This window comes from Artemia franciscana, chromosome 2 (assembly GCF_032884065.1).
Source record: "Artemia franciscana chromosome 2, ASM3288406v1, whole genome shotgun sequence".
NCBI lineage: Eukaryota > Metazoa > Arthropoda > Branchiopoda > Anostraca > Artemiidae > Artemia > Artemia franciscana.
The window spans coordinates 40723077-40742594 of NC_088864.1; the positions used below are offsets into that span (position 1 = coordinate 40723077).

At 35.0% G+C, this 19518-nt stretch overlaps 1 protein-coding gene across 2 annotated transcripts in view; it reads left to right on the plus strand.

Annotated features, from left to right (window-relative positions):
* The first annotated feature begins 840 nt into the window (after positions 1–840).
* LOC136041585 (exocyst complex component 6-like) overlaps positions 841–19518 on the plus strand; it is a 96410-nt gene continuing 77732 nt past the window's right edge. The window contains exons 1-2 of one of the 2 annotated variants that reach the window (XM_065726285.1): positions 841–950; positions 18635–18800. In XM_065726285.1, coding sequence (XP_065582357.1) covers positions 874–950; positions 18635–18800 — 243 coding nt within the window. In that variant the 5' untranslated portion in view covers positions 841–873. The remainder of the gene's footprint in view (positions 951–18634; positions 18801–19518) is intronic. The other variant, XM_065726294.1, reaches the window with a different exon arrangement.

The window sequence follows — 19518 nt, forward strand, 5'->3', positions numbered from 1 at the left end:
TCTTGCTTCAAAATAGGTTTCTAAAGAGGTAAACATAAAGAAAATATAATATTTAAGGACAAATTAAAAAAATTATCACTCATTAGGGCAGTAGGGAAAGGGAAGTGGCTTTATTTATATAGGGCTATAGCTTTCGGAAGGTTATGGAGAAGCTGAACTCTGTTGAAAGGTGTAAATTTGGAGTGAAAGCTGAAACTATAAGGAATAATAACATATTAGCTTCTGTCTCGAGGGCTCGGCTGGGAAATGGCCCCTTTGTCTTTTTTATCTAGCTTTCATCTAAAATGGCAGCAGTCAAAATCAAATCGTCCAACTTTGATCCTCAGTCTGAACACATGTTCTTTAATTTCAAAAGTCTTGAGTTTGAGAATTCTATGAATGAATTCGTTTCCAAGTCAACAGTTTTACTTTCGCACCATTAGTTTTTCAATGCAAAGGTTTAGCGTCAGAAAAAACCATGAGTTAAAATATTAAGCTGTCATACAGCTTAAGGTAATTATTTTATATTTCAAACATAAAAACAGCAAAAACTGTCAAGTATTCCCGTCTGCCGGGTTGGTTTATCCTTTTTCCCTGTGAGTGTTGAGGGGAGATCAACAAAATTACGACTCTTCCTGAAGTTTAAAGAAAAACCCATGAGAATAGCTTTTGATTGAAAATTCAACATTAATGTTGCATCCAGATGTAGCATTCTCCTTGAAACAAGCTTTCAGACACTCTCAATATAAAGTGAAATTTCAAAAGTGGATTATTTCGGTAACATTTTTTGGGGCTTGTTCGGGCTTGTTTTGAAAACTCCAGGCCGTTTTTCTGGATTGACAATGTGGTAACACTGCCTTTAATCTAAAGCGGACCATTTCAAAACTTAAAATCATGGGAAGTTATGGAAATATTGATGCTCTGATAAATGAGCTTGAGTCAGTTGAGGAGAATTGGAGCTCAACATTTAGGTAAACAAAGATTCTCATAATATTCTTTTAAGATTGCAGTTCCATGAATTTTATAGAAATGTGAATTTAGTCTGTCCCTTTTTTTTGCTGGGCTACGTCATTTTCTTCATTTTTGGTATTATTGATGCATTCCCACTTTCCAGAAGGAAACTCTATAAAATTCTGAAAATATTTGAGGTAAAGTTCTAGTTAATTGACTTCTTGCTATCTTGGAAAGGGTTTAGGTTAGGAAAATGGGTCTACAGGCTAAAGTATGTCCCGGGAAGGTATTTTAAAGTACCCACCTCCACTCCTTTTACCTCTAGAGGGCCCTGAAATCTGCCTACATGACAGGTCTATACCTATTGAAATTTTGACAAAAGAACATTTTACCTTATTTTTCAGTTACCAGTTGCCTTTTCTCTGCCTTTAGTTCTGAAAATGCAATGCCTGTTATTTGAGTAGAATTTTGAGCCATATCAATGTTTTTTTTTCAAAATTTAGGAAATGTATTTGCATTTCTTTAAAACCATATAAAATGGAATTGAGCAAAGTTATGAATCTGAAAACAATTTTGTTTGACTTCAATTAAGAAGAAGATCTATTTTGCAAGGTTTCACTTTTATAGCACACATAGGCCTATTTTTAAAGGTCATCAAAGGTCAGGTCCCTCTAGAGGGGGAAGGAGTAGAGGTAGTTGCTTCAAAATACCTTCCTGGGACATACTTTAGTCTGTAGATTCATCCCTGAGTTTCATTTTCCTAACCTAAACCCTTTTCTGAGATAGCAAGAAGTCAATGAACTAGAATTTTACCATATTTGAAAATACATACTTGTATCATCCCATAAGGCATACCAATAAACTTTACCCCCCCCCCCCTCCCCATATGTACTTCTAATAGTCAAATATTTACCCTAAAACAATAAAATTCAGGACTTGATAAAAATTTAAATCCTTACATTATTTTTGGATTTGTTCCTGGAATTTTTCAGGTATATATTGTAGCCTAGTAGGCTATGATTCCAGTTTGTGTAGCCTATAACCTTGTCATAAAATTTCGCCACTTTCTTTTTCAACCATGTGGTAATATTTTTTTCTAGCTCTTCAATGCTATTAAAATGATGCCAAGGATAGTACTTCTTTTTTTATTGCAGATAGTTATTTGTTTCTCTGGATGCTTGAATTATACAGGCTTAGGCTATTTCAGTTTTGACAAAATTCTTTGCAGAAGATAAATTTTAGCTGCAGGGGAGTAAATTGAGGTCTAGGGGAGAAACTTAGGCCTGGAGAGGGCAGTTGCCCCCTCTGCCCCAAAGCAAATTATTCCTCTGCCTACCTCTGAAACCTAACAGCAGTCAATAGAATAGAGACACAATGTTGCCGGGTGAAGTCAAATGCACCTTTCTCCCCTGATACACCCCCTTATGCTTTAAAGGGATGGCTAAAAGAGGAGCAAATCAGGCTATCCAGATCTCAAAGGGATAAGTATGTTAAGCTCTGACTCCAACTTAAATCCTTCTTAAGCAAGATGAAATGGTAAGGCCACTGGATAGAACTGTAGCAGTTAATATAGGAGTGAGACAAGGTGCCATTGCTTCATCTTGTTATTTCAATAATTTTGTCATTGAAGCTCAGGACCTGTGTAAGATGTCTTGTGTTCTCTCTGGTCTCAGTATCTACTTAGTCACTTATGATATTTTTAAAATCAGCCAAACCTTGACTAAAATATCTGAAACTTTCCAAACACTACAAACAGAATACTTAAAATCTGGTCTTGCATTTAATGCTGAAAAGTCCAACATAGTGCTTTTTAACTGGGAAGGCAAACTTCCTGATGAAATTGGTCTTAGGAATTCAAAGATCTGCCTGTCTGATCAAATTGTTTATATCAGTATTCTCACTCAAAAAATAATTTCTCACACTTGTCACTTCCTAACAAAAGTCACTTCCATAGTCTCTGCTAAGTTTTGTTTTAATTGCTGTTATCTTGTAATGTTGCTCAACACTGTTGCTCTCCCCCACAGCCTCTACATTGTACTCTCCTGGAAGATTCTTACAAATGCTGATAAATTGAAAAGTAATTTTTCCCAAAGTACCTACTGAGATTTCAAATGTGGACAGGCAGTTCAAAGCTTCAATAACCTTCATATAGCAGATCCTACTGTAGCTGTTGCAAACATGCTTGAAACCAACTTCATCAACACTAGTCACATTGTCATAGTTGTATACTGATCCATTGAAATTTGAAATAAATGTCTGAAAGTATGCCTAATAAGCAACATTAAAATGAACAAAAGATATTACATATATGAAGGGGATTGCCAACTCTTTCTTTATGCTTAAGTTTGAATTTACTCCCAATTCTGCAAGAACAACTCCCAAAACATAATTGTAGTTTAAATAGAACAATGAGAAGCTTAAATACTAAAAAACTTTGGCATGAATAGTTGGGTGTTTAGAAGGGGCAATCCTTATTATGTTATTGTTTCTATTCGTTTTAATTTTTAATGCTGTTCCTTGCTTTCAGGTGATTTTTTTTTTATTAAATTCCTGGTGTAAGTTCATGTTTGCTTGTAAAAGAATATTCATTGGTTTGGACAATTTTATTGCTCTGTATACAATTATTACCTTTCTATACTTTATTTTTGTCGCCTTTCTGAAAATAAATCACATAAAAGTCTTGTTTCTGGGCTAAGAGAATAAAACAGTAAAGATGATATAAAACCAAAGCAACAAAGTTTCAGAGTGTAATTCAGCCTATTTTTTTTTTTAATTCAAAAACATTTTGAGGTTTTGTCTACAAAATCACCAATAATCATTTTTAGCTATGTGTTCCAAGCCCTACTTGAGACTGAAAACAAAGCTATAACCAATTTTGGCTCCAAAATTTTTGCCACAAAATTCCATTTTGAACTTGCCCCCAAAAAATCCCCAAATCTTGAAGACTTGTCCCCAAAATTTGAGATTTGAGAGTGAAAACCCTGCCCTGGGCCCTGTAATCTAAATCCAACTATTTCAAAACTTAAAATCATGGGAAGCTATGGATATATTGATGCCCTAATAAATGAGCTTGAGTCAGTTGAGCAGAATTGGAGCTCAACATTGAGGTAAACAAAAATTCTCCTAGTATTCTTTTAAGATTGCAGTTTCATGAATTTTATACAAATGTGAATTTAGTGTGTCCCTTTTTTTTGTTGGGCTATGTCATTTTCTTATGACAGAGATTTATGGTATTATTGATGTATTCCCACTATCCAGAAGGACACTCCATAAAATTCTGAAAATATTTGAGGTAAAATTCTAGTTAATTGACTTCTTGCTATCTTGGAAAGGGTTTAGGTTAGGAAAAATAAAATTTCAGGGATGGGTCTACAGGCTAAAGTATGTTCCGGGAAGTAAGTTGCTCCTGGAATTTTTCAGGTATATATTGTAGCCTACTAGGCTATGGTTCCAGTGTGTGTTGCATATAACCTTGTCATAAAATTTTGCCACTTTCTTTTCCAACCATGTGGTAATATTTTTTTCTAGCTCTTCATTGCTATTAAAGTGATGCCAAGGATAGTCATTATTCTCACAAGATGAATCATCTTTAAATCAACAGTGGTTAACTCTTTACTATATATGCCTAGAGAAGGACCTGTAGACAAGAAAACAATTCACATTAGGCATAATAATTGTAGCTAACAGATTTTGCATGGAGCCTTGCTATATTTAACTCCCCCCCCCTTAATGTGTAAATATACAGTCAAAATTATAGATTTCCCATCTATTCTCCCAATGCGTCTCTCTTGTATCATACTTTGTACCTGTTAATCGAATCAACTGTGAGAAAGAAGCACTGGAAAAACAAGTTATTGGTGACAGAATGCATTGGAAATATCTAATTTGGACTATATATTTGCACTTTAGGGGGAGGGGGTTGGCAGTAAAGTGTAAGGGGGATCCATGCAAAATGTGTTAGGTACAGATGTTCTGCCTATTATGAATTGTTTTCTTAACATGTTTCCTTCTTAAGGCTTATACCCTAAGCTGTAACCATTGCTGACAAAGTTAGGATTCCCTAGGAAGCAAAATCCTGCGGATATGATTGCTCCAGTCATCTCTGCAGTCAGCACAGTAAAGGGAATATATTTTTATACTGTAGCAGTCATAAATCATGATTTTACATCCATAAACTTAGCTATTTAACTTTTGATGAGTTCTTTCCATGAATTCAATTAGCAGAAATGGAAGTCAAAACATAAAAGATAAGGATAAAATTGTAACTGAAGTATATGAAAAAATTTCTACCTGTAAAGCACGACATTGATAATCCAGAAGGGCAAGGTAATCATTATGGAACTTGGTATTTACCAAGTGACATATAGCAATCACAAATTCTGTTGGTCTGTTGGTCCTGGTTTTGCTAGTTTAGGCACTTCCGGATAAGCTAGGACGATGAAATTTGGCAGGCGTATCAGGGATCAAAACAGAATAAATTAGAAATAGTCGCTTCCCCGATTCGACCATCTGGGGGGGGGATGGGGGATGGTTTCTTTGGAAAAATTAGAAAAAATGAGGTATTTTTAATTTGTGAACAGGTGATCAGACCTTGATGAAATTTAACGTTTAGAAGAATATCGTGTCTCAGAGCTCTTATTTGAAATCCCGACCGCATCCGGTGACATTGGGGGGAGTTGGAGGGGGAAACCTAAAATATTTGAAAATGCTTAGAGTGGAGAGATCAGGATGAAACTTGGCGGGAAGAATAAGCACAAGTCCTAGATATATGACTGACCTAAGCGGGCTTGATCTTCTCTCTTTGGTGGAGTTAGGGGGGGGGGGGTAATCAGATGTTAATGAAATTTGATATCTAGAAGGAACTTGTGTTTCACAGCTCTTATTTTAAATCCTGACCAAATCTGGTAACATTGGGGGGAGTTGGAGGGGGAACTGGAAATCTTGGAAAATGTGAAAATTTAGGTATCTTTATCTAATGAATGGGTGATCCGATCTCAGTGAAACTTGATATATAGAAAGGTCTTATGTCTCAAAAGCTCTATTTTCAATTCAAATCGGATCTGGCGACATGGGGAGTTGGAGGGGGGAAACAGAAATCCTGGAAAAGGCTTATAATGGATTGATCAGGATGAAACTTGATGGGAAGAATAAGTACAAGTTCTAGATATATGATTGATATTATTGGAATTGATTCGCTCTCTTTGGGGGAGTTGGGGGGATTTTCAGTGCTTTGGCGACTTCGGTCCTTCTGGATGTGCTAGGACAAGTAAAAGGGACCTGCAAAAATTGACTTGATAACAGTCATTTCCTTGATTAGACCATCTGGGGGGCTTGAGGGAGAGGAAAAATTGAAAAAATTAGGTATTTTTAGCTTTCGAATGGGTGATCAGATCTTAATGAACTTTGATATTTAGAAGGACCGCGTGTCTCCGAGGTCTTATTTTATATCCCGACCATATCCAGTGAAATTGGGGGAGTTGGAAAGGAAAACAGGAAATCTTGGAAAACACTTAGAGTGGAGAAATTGGGATGAAACTTGGTGGTAACAATAAGCACAAGTCCTAGGTATGTGATTGACATAACCGTACTGAATCAGCTCTCTTTGGAGGAGTTGGGGGGGGGGGTGGGAGTGTTAATTCAGAAAAAATTAGAAAAATGGAAGTATTTTTAACTTAAGAACGGGTGACCTGATCTTAATGGAATTTGATATTTAGAAGGAAATCATGTCTCAGAACTCTCATCTTAAATCTCGACCAGATTTGGCAACATTGGAGAGAGTTGGAGGGGGAAAACGGAAATCTTGGAAAAGGCTTAGAGTGGAGAGATTGGGATGAAACATGATGGTTAGAATAAGCAAATGTGTTAGATAGGTGATTGACGTAACTGGACTGGATCTGCTCTCTTTGGGGGATTTAGGGGGAGGGAGTCCAGGGCTTTGGCGAGTTTGGTGTTTCTGGTCAGTGAGGACAGTGAAAATTGGTAGGCATTTCAGAAACCTGTACAAATTGACTTGATAAAGTCGTTTCCCCCGATTTGACCTTCTGGGGGGCTGAAGGGAGAGGAAAAATAAGAAAAAATGATGTATTTTTTAACTTACGAGTGAGTGATTGGATTTTAATGAATTTCTATATTTAGAAGGACTCTGTGTCTCAGAGCTCTTATTTTAAATCCTGACCGGAATAAATCCTCTGATTTTCCTTTTATATCAATCTATTGATTCTTAGAATTTTGATAGAGTTTTTGCCATATAAGCTCTTGGCTCTTCTAACCTTGTCACAAGTGCAATGTGAACTCTTAGCTCATGTTTTTTAATTAAAAATTTACAGTACTTTCCAAGCATACCTTTTATTTGACTATTAGGGGGGAGAGTGAAGTGTTTTGGACAAATATCTAATTTTGAAGAAATTATGGAAGATTATTGTAGAACAGGTTTACTGTTGAAGCTGTGAAAGTTCTAGACAAGAGGCTTCTTGTTGTCTTGGAAAGTAGTTGAAGTAATTGAAAAGACTTTCAGGAATAAATCCAGAGCCTAAAATGTACCCTGGGAAGATGTTAAGCCATCATCTCTACCCTTTCCTTATTCCTAGGGTTTCAGAATTTGTATGGATGATGACCTAGATCTACATCAATCTAAATTTTGTTCTTTTATTCTCTTTTTCATTAGCTCTAATTTTCAAAATCCAATTCCTTTTATTTCAGCAAGATTTTAAGCCATACCAGTGTTCTTTTCTTAAATTTAAGAAACAGATTTACAAGTACTTTAAAACTCATAGGTTTAAAATTGAGCAAAAGCATGAGACTCAAAGCAATATCCACGTGTCTTATTTGAGCAGTAGCTCTGTTTCCGAAGGTTCTACTTTTATAACAAAAGATTGTCAAAGGTAGTGTCCTGTGGAAGGGAAGGGAGTGAGGGTGGTCACTTGAGAACACAGATGGTATCATGGAGGCTCTAGGTCCATTTTTGAGGATTTCATTCTTCTAACTCAACTGCTTTCCATTTATAGAATTTGACAGTTAATTTTTTTAAAGTGTCTGAGTCAGTGTAGTATCTAAGAGAGGTAATATATATTTTTTGGACCTGAATTGCAGCACATTATTTCAGAGTTTCCACTTCTATAGATGTTTCTGTAAGACTAGGGAGTTTGAAGTCTGTCTGTAGACAAAAAGATACAGTTACAGAGTCTCTTAAATACATGCAGAAAAACTGGAATCCTATTGAAGATGAACATATTTACCCTTCCCTTAAAGTTCTTCTGTAGATCTATAGACTTTGATGTCTGTCAATAGACAAAATATTACAGTTACAGAATGTATGGAATACCAACAGAAAACCTGAATCTTATTCAAAGCAAAAAATGTTCTGTTCCCTTATAATTTTTGTCCAAGCATCAGTGAATTATGCTACAAATTCAAATGTAAGGTCTGATGCCCCCACATAATCAGACCCAAATTTGGTGGAATCTGATCTCCAACTTTTTTTCATCTGTGGTATAGGATATTGGTACTTTTTTCAAAGAACCAAAACAGACACAAAATTTAAGTTCTTCTTGGCATGCTAGTTTCATCATCATTGGAAGAGGTACTAGCTTACTTCCTGGCTTACCTATTCAAGAGGAGGAGAAAGCTTTGAAGAACTATGAAATTTATTGCCAAAAATCAAGGTTTGATGTTTTTCAATCACTTTCTCTGAGAAGAGATAAATGCTAAAGCAAACATCAAAGCACAAGTTTTGCAATGGGTATTGTTGCTCTGAAACTGATCAGTTCATGTAAAAGGGTATCTGTTAGTTTCTTCTGTTAGTCAAAATGCTGAAAAAACTACAGCAAGGTGTATGTTTTTTATTTTTTTATTTTGACCATGCTATAAAAAAGACTACCTTTTTGTTAAGAAATATTAAGATCATTTGACTTTGTGCTGAGTTAAATTCCAAGTTAAAATGTAAAAATATCAATAAGTTTTTAGAAGGAGCTTCACAATGATCTTTTAGTTTGTTGTGTAAATGGAGAATTTGTTCTTAACCAAAGCCAACACACGGCCTTAAATTTTGCAGTATTGTGATGATCTCTGAAATTATGTCATTTAAGGAGTTCAAAAACAAAAAATGTCAAAAAGCTAAAAATCACCTATATAGCCCAAAGTGATGCCTGTACAAATTATTTTACTGTCTTCTTGAGCAGACTGACTTCAGGAAAATTAATTTAGGAGTTTCTATCTACATTCTGGCAGATTGTAATATAGCTGAAAACTGAGTTTGTTCAGAATACATTTTGTAAAAAAAAAGAAGAAAGAACCAGTGATAATTCCCCTATTACTGATAAGGTTAGGTAGGCCTAACAAAACAAAAAGCTCTACTAAAATTAAATATAAACCTGGTAGAAATTGGCTATATAAAATTCATAAATTATACTGAATCACTACTCTCCTAAGAATATTGATTAAAAAACTGACCTGATTCTTAGCTGCTGCTGTCTTATTAGCATAACTTCATAAAAAGTTCCCTTACAAGCATTTTTCCTTTAACCTAAGTTTCATTAGGTTTGACTAAATTACTGATTATTTTCTTTTTCTTGCATCCAGTTTTTCTACACAATCTACTGTTTTTTTTTGTGTGAAAATGGTAGTATTTTTTTAGATTGTCATGACTGTAAGCAGTTTATTGACAGTAAGCTGTATGCAAAGAAGCTTCAAATGATATTACAGATCTTAAGCAATCAAATAATGACTGAAAAGTGGTTGTGCCTTCCAAATCAGTGGCTAGTACAATAGTTGAAAGTGTGAGAGGTGCTCAGCCATCTATAAGTGCTTCTATGAAATAACCAGCCGTCCGAGCACAAGTCCTCCAATCCTTGGACTTTTCTGGCCTTCAGCAACTAATCCCCAACAGCACAAAGAAAAGCCAGTTTCCTCCGAAGTCCTCCGATCCTCCGAGCACAAGTCCTCCAATCCTTGGACTTTTCTGGCCTTCAGCAACTAATCCCCAACAGCACAAAGAAAGGCCAGTTTGGTACCTCCCACAACTTTAAAGTGCATTTAAAGACTTTGCAGTCTTTGGTTGGTACTTGCCAAAATGTTTGGGGGGGGGCAACGAATTTTACTGACTGGCTGGTCATTTTTACTGACTTTTTATCAATAGTTTGTATAATTTCCGTTTTGAATATGATACATAAAATCACTGCACAAGGTGGTGAAACTGCTTCACAAGTCTTTACTGACCAAGATTAGGATTTTGGTAAATGTAATGTCACTGTTTCCATGCTCTTTATTTAACTACATGGAAAATTGTTGCACCGTTTGTAAAATCACAACAGGAGTTGGTAAAACGGCTGTGTTTACTGACCAAGCTCAAGATTTCTGTAGATGACACTTGAATGTTTTACTTGATCATAATTTAACCAAACCAAAAATTTGGCAGAGTTGGAAATCACAATTTTACAGACTCATTTTTGCATGCATTCCCTGACTCTGAGTATACAGTATGTGTAACATCTGTGGCTGATGGCTGATGCTGTCATGTGCCATAAGCCAAGGCTGTCATGAGGCATGGACGAAATTCATGCTCTACATGTAAAAAATAGTGTTCCTGTGTTCTTAGAAATATCTCATGTTACTGCTGAAGATAATTTTTACACAAGGTTCATTTCCAACTACATAAAAGTTCTGTGTTGACAATGTTTCTCCTATTCTGAAAAAAAAACGAAAAACTAGCAATCAATGCACATCTTTCACATCCATAACAGTACCAACTATTTTATGAAGCTTCATGAACCACTGTTTCAACAAGAGCTCGAAGAAAAATGCTAAATGCCTCCACATCAATTTGGCTTTCAACATGGCATTGGATGTGCAGACGATCTTGTGGTTGTTGCTAATGCTCTGCTTGATGCTTCTTACACAGGTAGTTTACTTGCCTTTGCAAGTCATGATGTTTGCTGTGCCTTTGACTTCCTGATCCACCCCCTTCTGCTTTAATGAGTTGCTAAAAGAGGAGTAAATCCGGCTAGCATCAGATCACAAAGGGATATATATGCTAAGCTACAAGCCCGACTTAAAATCCCCTTTAAGCAAGATAAAATGACTCAATATCTACTTAGTCACTTATGCTCATGACATTTTTAACCTTAGTTGAACTTTGGACAATGTTTCTGAAACTTTTCAAAAACTACAAACATAATATTTTAAATCTGGTCTCAAATTCAATGTTGAAAATATGAAACATTGATTTTTAACTGGAAAGGCCCACTTCTTGATAAAATTTTACTTGGAAATTCAAAAATTTGCCTGTATGACCAAATCTTTTATCTTGGTATTCTCATTGGATATACAATTTTACCACATTCTCTTCTTGATAAAATGTTACTTGGAAATTCAAAAATTTGCCCTTCTGACCAAATCTTTTATCTTGGTATTCCATTGGACATACAATTTCTCACACTCATCTTCTTCTAAGAGAAAACATCAAATGCTGCGTATCAGCTGTATATGCTTCCTTAGTCTCTGCTAAGCTTCGTTTTAGTGGCTGTTACCTGCCAATCCTCTACAGCACGGTTGTTCTCCCCCACACCCTCTGCATTACATTCTCCTGGAAGATTCCTACACGTACTGATAAATTGAAAAACCGCTCTATTTTCTTCCATTCTGCAAAAAACCTATTGAGATATCCAATTTGGACATGCAGTTCAAAGCTCATCAATAGTCTTCATACAACAGATCCTACTATAGCCACTACTAAACCCATAGATAAACACAACCAGAAAGATTTCAAAACATGCTTGGAACCAACTATTCTACAGTAGCCTACTTAAATCGCCATAGTTGTATAGTGCTCTTTTGTTATTTTTTTTGTAGTCCCTCTCATTTTATTTTTGTGTGAAAACAGGTTTTCAATAAAAAATAATAATAAAAGGAAAATTCTGAAGCAATTTTAAATGGCTAACAACATTAGATTCCAAAGATTCCAAAGCACTTTCATAAAAACATTAAATAAAGTAATGCTATTAGGCTATATAAAGCAAGAATAACAATATTTGATTAATTTAGGGTTCTCTATATTAATTTACTAGGTAAAAGATCAACATACCAATCTAAATGCCTTTCATTCCTCCCAAATATTATGACTACTGACATTACAAATGCATTCCAGTTCCTCCTAATGAGGCTGAATATAGCCCTAGGCTATACACAAAATCTTGTGGATTCTTTCAGTTTTCATTATTTTTTGTGCTTATTTCCCATCAGTAATTGATTCATAAGGCCTTATAATGTCAATAAAAAAAAAAAAAAAAAAAAAAAATCACCCAACTTTTGTATACAACCATGGGCTATTATGCTGTTTTAAAAGAATGGGTGGATGGGTATATTTTCAAAGAAAATTGAATAGTTAGTTCATCCTTTACTTTGCAAATTAATATACGAGCCTGGAATTTACCAGATATTTTATTGTCTTTTTTAAGGAAAACAGAAAAGCTGCATAACTACAAAAATCTCAAACCTCAGATAGTCTTACTAGAAATTCGAGTAAAATACTATACTAGAGGCTTTTTGGTATCTTGCAATGTAGTTGGGATATGGCAATCAAATGTCTGTAAATGATTCTAGAGCTTAAAACTATGTCCGAGGAAGGTAAAAAAAATAATGTAGGAAAAAATAGTGTTTTTTAAGCCTTATGTGAGAACTTTTTCATGGAAATTTGCTTAATAAAATTTTGCATAAGCTACTATTTCAGTTTCTAGCTGATGAACTCTGGTTCAGTTTGGTATATTATGCATACAAATATAGGGAGTCAACACGGAACTTAAGTCCCACTTCCTGGCATGTATTCATGTGCAGTCCTTGAGGTTTGTCTTTATCTCCTCCAGTTGGCATAGGATCAGACGACATGTTTGGTCCGTACTTACATATGAGGGCAAAAAATCTTCCTCAGTAAAGACGCGGGATTGAAAGGCCAAATACCAGATTTGGTAAACCCACTCTGGATATTGGAAGGGGTGAAAGCACGCGGGAAGGATGTACCAACTGATCTAGCTATATTTTAGATGGTAACTGTTTTCCCAAATTGTTTAGCATCCAATTATTCATAGCCCCGTTGTAGTTAGCTTTGAATGGGCAAAAAATACTGACGTCTAGTGGTTGTAGCCTGTGGCTACTATGAGGGGGGATGGTAAGAAGGACAATGCTATTTTCCTTGGCTATGTTCACAGCGTTTAGTGAAATATGCGACTCATGATTATCCAGGATCAGCAGCTTCTTTTGCTCAGGTGAGGCACATGAATGCTTCACAAAATGCTGCAAGTACTCGCAGAACAGGTCTTGTGATATCCACCCAGACAGGTTGGCTCCAGCAGCCGACCCATCGGGACTCCCATTTAGCATGTGGGGCTTGCACTTCTTTCTTGGAAAGACAAAATTAGGTGGTAAGAAATTTCCACTTGCAGCAACTGTTCCAATCATCGTAACTAGAGTGCCTCTTTTGGCTGAAGTAACCTTGCCAACTATTTTTATACCTTTCTCTGCAAAGACTTTACGGGGCTTATGCACTGTTATCACACCGGCTTTGTCTACATTATAGACATCAGATACAGTTAAGTTTTTTTTTTTTTTCAAGAACAGAGTGCAAGTTTCCAAAAAAATGGTTCACATTGTGCAAGTTGAAGCTGGTTGCCCGACTGAGACTGGTCGCCTCTGGTTTCGTCAGCGATAATGTCGGGTTTTGCGATCGAAAGTGATACATCCATTCTTTCCCAGCCTTTCCATTGTCAATTCACGCCTGAGGCACTTTTTTTTCGTTTGCCAAAGCACATTGATAAGCAAGTTTTCTTACTTCCGGTTCAGTCAGACCATTGCACATGTTCAAAGCCGTAATCAAGTAAATCGCCAAAACAGCTTCTTCATTAGGAGAAAAAACGGCAACAAAGCTGTGCTTTCTCGACAGGCAGGCAGAAAGCTTCTGATCATCACTCAAATTCTTGTGGCTATTATAACGCCCTTGTAATGTTGCTTTGGGAATGCTGATCATAGCAGCATCCTTCTGGACACTATGGCCTCCACACACTTTATTAAGGGCTTGTCGAGTACTTTCTTCCAATTCAGCTCTCTGCTCTACAGCATCCTTTCTATGTGCTTCCATCTGACTCCTAGGGACCCTCGGCATTTTGGGACTATCACTGATCTTTCCCTGGAAAAAAAATATTAGATTGAGAAGTGTACCAGATTTTACAAGCAGTTACCTGAAAATGTTATGGTACATAGTGAACCAGCGGCCCACTATGTACCAGTTTATGCTTTATTGGTATGCACCACCCGCCCTCTAGTCACCAAAACCAAAATCCAAGGAAACTGGTGCTCTGAAAAAATAAATGATGGCGCTGCTTACAGTGTCTTATCAGCAAGGATTCAAACAAGCGAATAAGCACTTTTCCAGGGTTAATCAGCATAGAGATACATGAAAAATTATGGGCACAAAATATTTTTCCGGGTTGTAGCAAAAACTTTCAAGAGAGTTTGCAAACAAACGAAGATTGTAACATAGCTTCAAAAGTGGTTAAGGAAGTCGGCCACCTTGTAAACTATATATGGCTCAGGGACCTTGTTTCCACTTAAATAGATGGCAGTTAAGTTCAATGGCCCACTATGTACCTATGCCCAGTATGGACCACTCACCCCTACTCTAAGTTTTTATGTTCTGGAAATTTTGTTGATATAAATCTTGGTTGTTTTCTCTTTCTTTATATGGAGTAATATAACCAGTAGATGGAAATCATTCTTACTTTCATTTTCTTTCTTTTTTTTTCTTTCTTTCTACAATGGTAGGCCTATGTACAAATGTATATTTAAATAAAGCTGGAATTTAGACCACCTTTGTTCAACTGATTTTAGCTCATGTTTATGATAACTCTAATCTCTAACATGCTTGATGGTGATCTGACAAATTAGATTGAATTTTCAATGCATTTCTATTGCAATTACTACACTGACACTCAAAATAGTCCAGCTAGCGTACCTGAAAATGTTTCAATAGTTTTGTAGAGTCAAATGTTCTTAGCAACAAACTATTGGTAAAAAGCAAAAGTTCCCTCCAAAAGTTATTAGCATATAAAAAAGGCATAATTTTAGGAATAAAGAGGAGGAGATACCAAGGTAGGCTATATGATCTTGATGAAAATGGCATCTCCAATTCTAGATGCTGAATAGCCTTCTACTGAATTTTAAGCCTCTAACTACAAAAAATACTGAATTTTGAATTGTCCATGTAAGGAGTGCATGCTTATGTATTGTTAACTTTTGTCCTTTTTCTCCCTTTTTTTGCAAGGGGTCCTTGTATCATCGGTTGTAAAATTTTTGGATAGTTTCATTTGAGTAGAAAAAAAAATTATATTGTCACTTTAAGAGTAAAAGTAATCAGATGTTTGCTAGCCCCCCTGCTGTGCATTTTTTTACCTCCAGGATCCATCACGACCAAACAGACCTTGTTTGAAAATTTCAAGGTAGTCTAGTAAAAAAAAAAAGAATTCAAAAGGTACAATACATGGAGCCATGGGAATAAGGGTTAAAGCTCAGAGGAGTCGGAAGGATTATATAGATAAATAGAAGGAATCATAAATAAATTATCAAAGAGAGGTAGGCTCGTTACAAATTGTTAACTAAGAAATCTATGGGTATTTTTTGTGAAAAGCATTTCAGGTCTTTATAAAGATATTCTAGGAAAACAACTGTCTCGTTTTAATGGCTAATTTCAAGTCTAAAAGTTTGTCATGAATTACATTAGAAAAGACTGTGGAAGGACTGCCTCTCATCGAAAGTTTTCCCAATATGTTGAATATTCAAGCCTGGGCTTGGGATTTAGGCCAAGGATATATGTATTGCTGTTGAATCTGTTGGATATGTTGAAGCTGTTGGATATATTTTGCTGTTGAATCTAGAAATAGTCTTAAATTCTGAGTGCCTTCCCTGGACAGTTATAACTTGTTGGAACTTGAATATCGTAAAATTTTTTATGCGAAACAATTTTAGGATCCCAAGAACCTTGCCTTTTCATGCAAATGAACAAATTATGCTACTGCCATGTAGTTTGGTCAATTTATAAACTTTTTTTGTGGGTTGAGAATTTTCTTGTGTATGCCAAAACTAATAATTTCTGGTTTGTCACCCTTCATACAGACAAAATGACTGCAGAGGAGGATAGGAAAAGAAGAGAGAACTAGAGACTGAAAGAAAGAATGAGGAGAAAAACAGTTACAACTTTCAACAAAATTGAATAATTCGTCCATTAATAAAATATTAGTCCCATTAAAAAAGACAAAACAACAGGAAATTAACAATTTTAGTTACAAAATCAGGAAAACTAGAAGACAGATCATCCATTTTTTGGGAAACATTGAAAATATCATATTGTCTGTAAATATATATATATATTTTTTTTTTTTTTTTTTTTTTATAGGGAAGCAATTAAAAGTTGTTTTGGGGCTCTGGCAGATGTTCGAAATGGAAATTCTAAATACCTATTTGAATTAGACAGTTGGAATATTTTGAAAGTTTCATGGATGTTGGGTGGTTTGAAAAATTGAAAACACCATACTGTCTGGAAATATTTCCTTTTTTTTAGAAAAGCAATTAGAAGTTATTTTGAGGCTCTTGCAGATGTCTGGAACGGAAATTCTAAATACCTAGTTGAATTAGACAGTTGAAATATTTGGAAAGTTCCATGGATATTGGATGGTTTGAAAGATTGAAAACATCATATTGTTTGGAACTTTTTTTCTTTTTTTTGAGAAGAAATTAAAAGTTGTTTTGGGGCTCTGGTAGATCTTTGAAATGGAAATTCTAAATACCTATTTGAATTAGATAGTTGGAATATTTTGAAAGTTTCATGGATGTTGGGTGGTTTGAAAAATTGAAAACACCATACTGTCTGGAAATATTTCCTTTTTTTAGAGGAGCAATTAGAAGTTGTTTTGAGGCTCTTGCAGATGTCTGAAACGGAAATTCTAAATACCTAGTTGAATTAGACAGTTGAAATATTTGGAAAGTTTCATGGATGTTGGATGGTTTGAAAGATTAAAAACATCATATTGTTTGGAACTTTTTTTCTTTTTTTTTTTGAGAAGAAATTAAAAGTTGTTTTGGGGCTCTGGTAGATCTTCGAAATGGAAATTCTAAATATCTATTTGAATTAGATAGTTGGAATATTTGGAAAGTTTCATGGATGTTGGATGGTTTGAAAGATTGAAAACATCATATTGTTTGGAACTTTTTTCTTTTTTTTGAGAAGAAATTAAAAGTTGTTTTTGGGCTCTGGTAGATCTTCGAAATGGAAATTCTAAATATCTATTTGAATTAGATAGTTGGAATATTTTGAAAGTTTCATGGATGTTGGGTGGTTTGAAAAATTGAAAACACCATACTGTCTGGAAATATTTCCTTTTTTTAGAGAAGCAATTAGAAGTTGTTTTGAGGCTCTTGCAGATGTCTGAAACGGAAATTCTAAATACCTAGTTGAATTAGACAGTTGAAATATTTGGAAAGTTTCATGGATGTTGGATGGTTTGAAAGATTGAAAACATCATATTGTTTGGAACTTTTTTCTTTTTTTTTGAGAAGAAATTAAAAGTTGTTTTGGGGCTCTGGTAGATCTTCGAAATGGAAATTCTAAATATCTATTTGAATTAGATAGTTGGAATATTTTGAAAGTTTCATGGATGTTGGGTGGTTTGAAAAATTGAAAACACCATACTGTCTGGAAATATTTCCTTTTTTTAGAGAAGCAATTAGAAGTTGTTTTGAGGCTCTTGCAGATGTCTGAAACGGAAATTCTAAATACCTAGTTGAATTAGACAGTTGAAATATTTGGAAAGTTTCATGGATGTTGGATGGTTTGAAAGATTGAAAACATCATATTGTTTGGAATTTTTTTCTTTTTTTTTTGAGAAGAAATTAAAAGTTGTTTTGGGGCTCTGGTAGATCTTCGAAATGGAAATTCTAAATATCTATTTGAATTAGATAGTTGGAATATTTGGAAAGTTTCATGGATGTTGGATGGTTTGAAAGATTGAAAACATCATATTGTTTGGAACTTTTTTTCTTTTTTTTTGAGAAGAAATTAAAAGTTGTTTTGGGGCTCTGATAGATCTTCGAAATGGAAATTCTAAATATCTATTTGAATTAGATAGTTGGAATATTTGGAAAGTTTCATGGATGTTGGATGGTTTGAAAGATTGAAAACATCATATTGCTTGGAACTTTTTTTCTTTTCTTTTGAGAAGAAATTAAAAGTTGTTTTGGGGCTCTGGTAGATGTTCGAAATGGAAATTCTAAATATCTATTTGAATTAGATAGTTGGAATATTTGGAAAGTTTCATGGATGTTGGGTGGTTTTTAATCTGCAGCCACTGAACGTTTTTGTCCTAATAAGCAAAGTGCTTAAGATACACCATCGTGGCCTCCAAGCCAGAGTTTCTTATATATGTCATGCTTTGCATTGGTTTGATTGCCCCCCTCCCCCAGGAAAAGTGTTGCTGGTAGCTCATAAAAAACACGCCTTTTTTAAATTTGACTTCTGTATTAAGACCGGCTAGGGTAGTGTTTTCAACTTCCAACCATTATTGAAAGTAGGTGGGGTTATGTCTTTTTTTTTTTAGCACCACGGTATGTCCAAATTACTTCATTTATTTAAAACTAGTTTTCTTTAATACTGTATCACCTCTTTTTTCAGAGCTATCTATGAACACCAAGACCAAGAAAATCTATTGGCTAAGCTTGATGCTAGGATACGTTTCCATACAAGAGAGATTGAGAAATTATGCGCCTCTCACCTTCCTGGTTTTATGGAATCAGTGAAACAAGTTCAGGACGTCAAAGAAGCCCTAATCTCTTTGAAGGTACTTTTCCTTCTTTTTTTTCTTCCTAGTTTAAAGCTCTAATTTATGCAGTAACATTATTTCTACCTTGAAATTAATTTTAAAAACCTGTTACACAAACATATAAATGCTAGGTTCAGTTAAAATCGGGTTTCATCGTATTCTTTTCTTAAAAAAAACGAACAAAAAAAACAGAGGTTTTTTAATAAATCATTTGCACAAGAGAAGTCTTTCAAAGAAAAGTAAATAGCTATATTAAAACAAATATTTCCAAAATTAAAGTCAAATAATCTTTAAAGCATAAAACTACGATAAATCACTGTCAATAAATAAATAAAACCCAAACGAACAGAAATTACGATAATTAACCAAGTCAAACTAAAAAAGAGCAGAAACTACTACGAAAAAAGAAGGTATAATGTCCCCTGCGCATTTTAAAGAGGAAAACACAATTCAGTTATGGTCAGAACCCCAGAAAAATTTCTCACCTTATTTGCATAAATTATGTCACATTCCACCCTTGAATCAATGTTTTCCCCTGAGAATTGTTTGTGCTTTTGAGTGATTAAACAAAAACAAAGCAGGTTTTTTCAGCTGAAAGTAAGGATCAATATTAAAACTTAAACGAACAGAAATTATTACGATATGAGGAGGATACACCCTCCATAATACATCGCTCTTCGCGCTGACGTTATTTAGAATTTTCAAAAAGCTATCTTATTCTAATTTAGCGAACCTT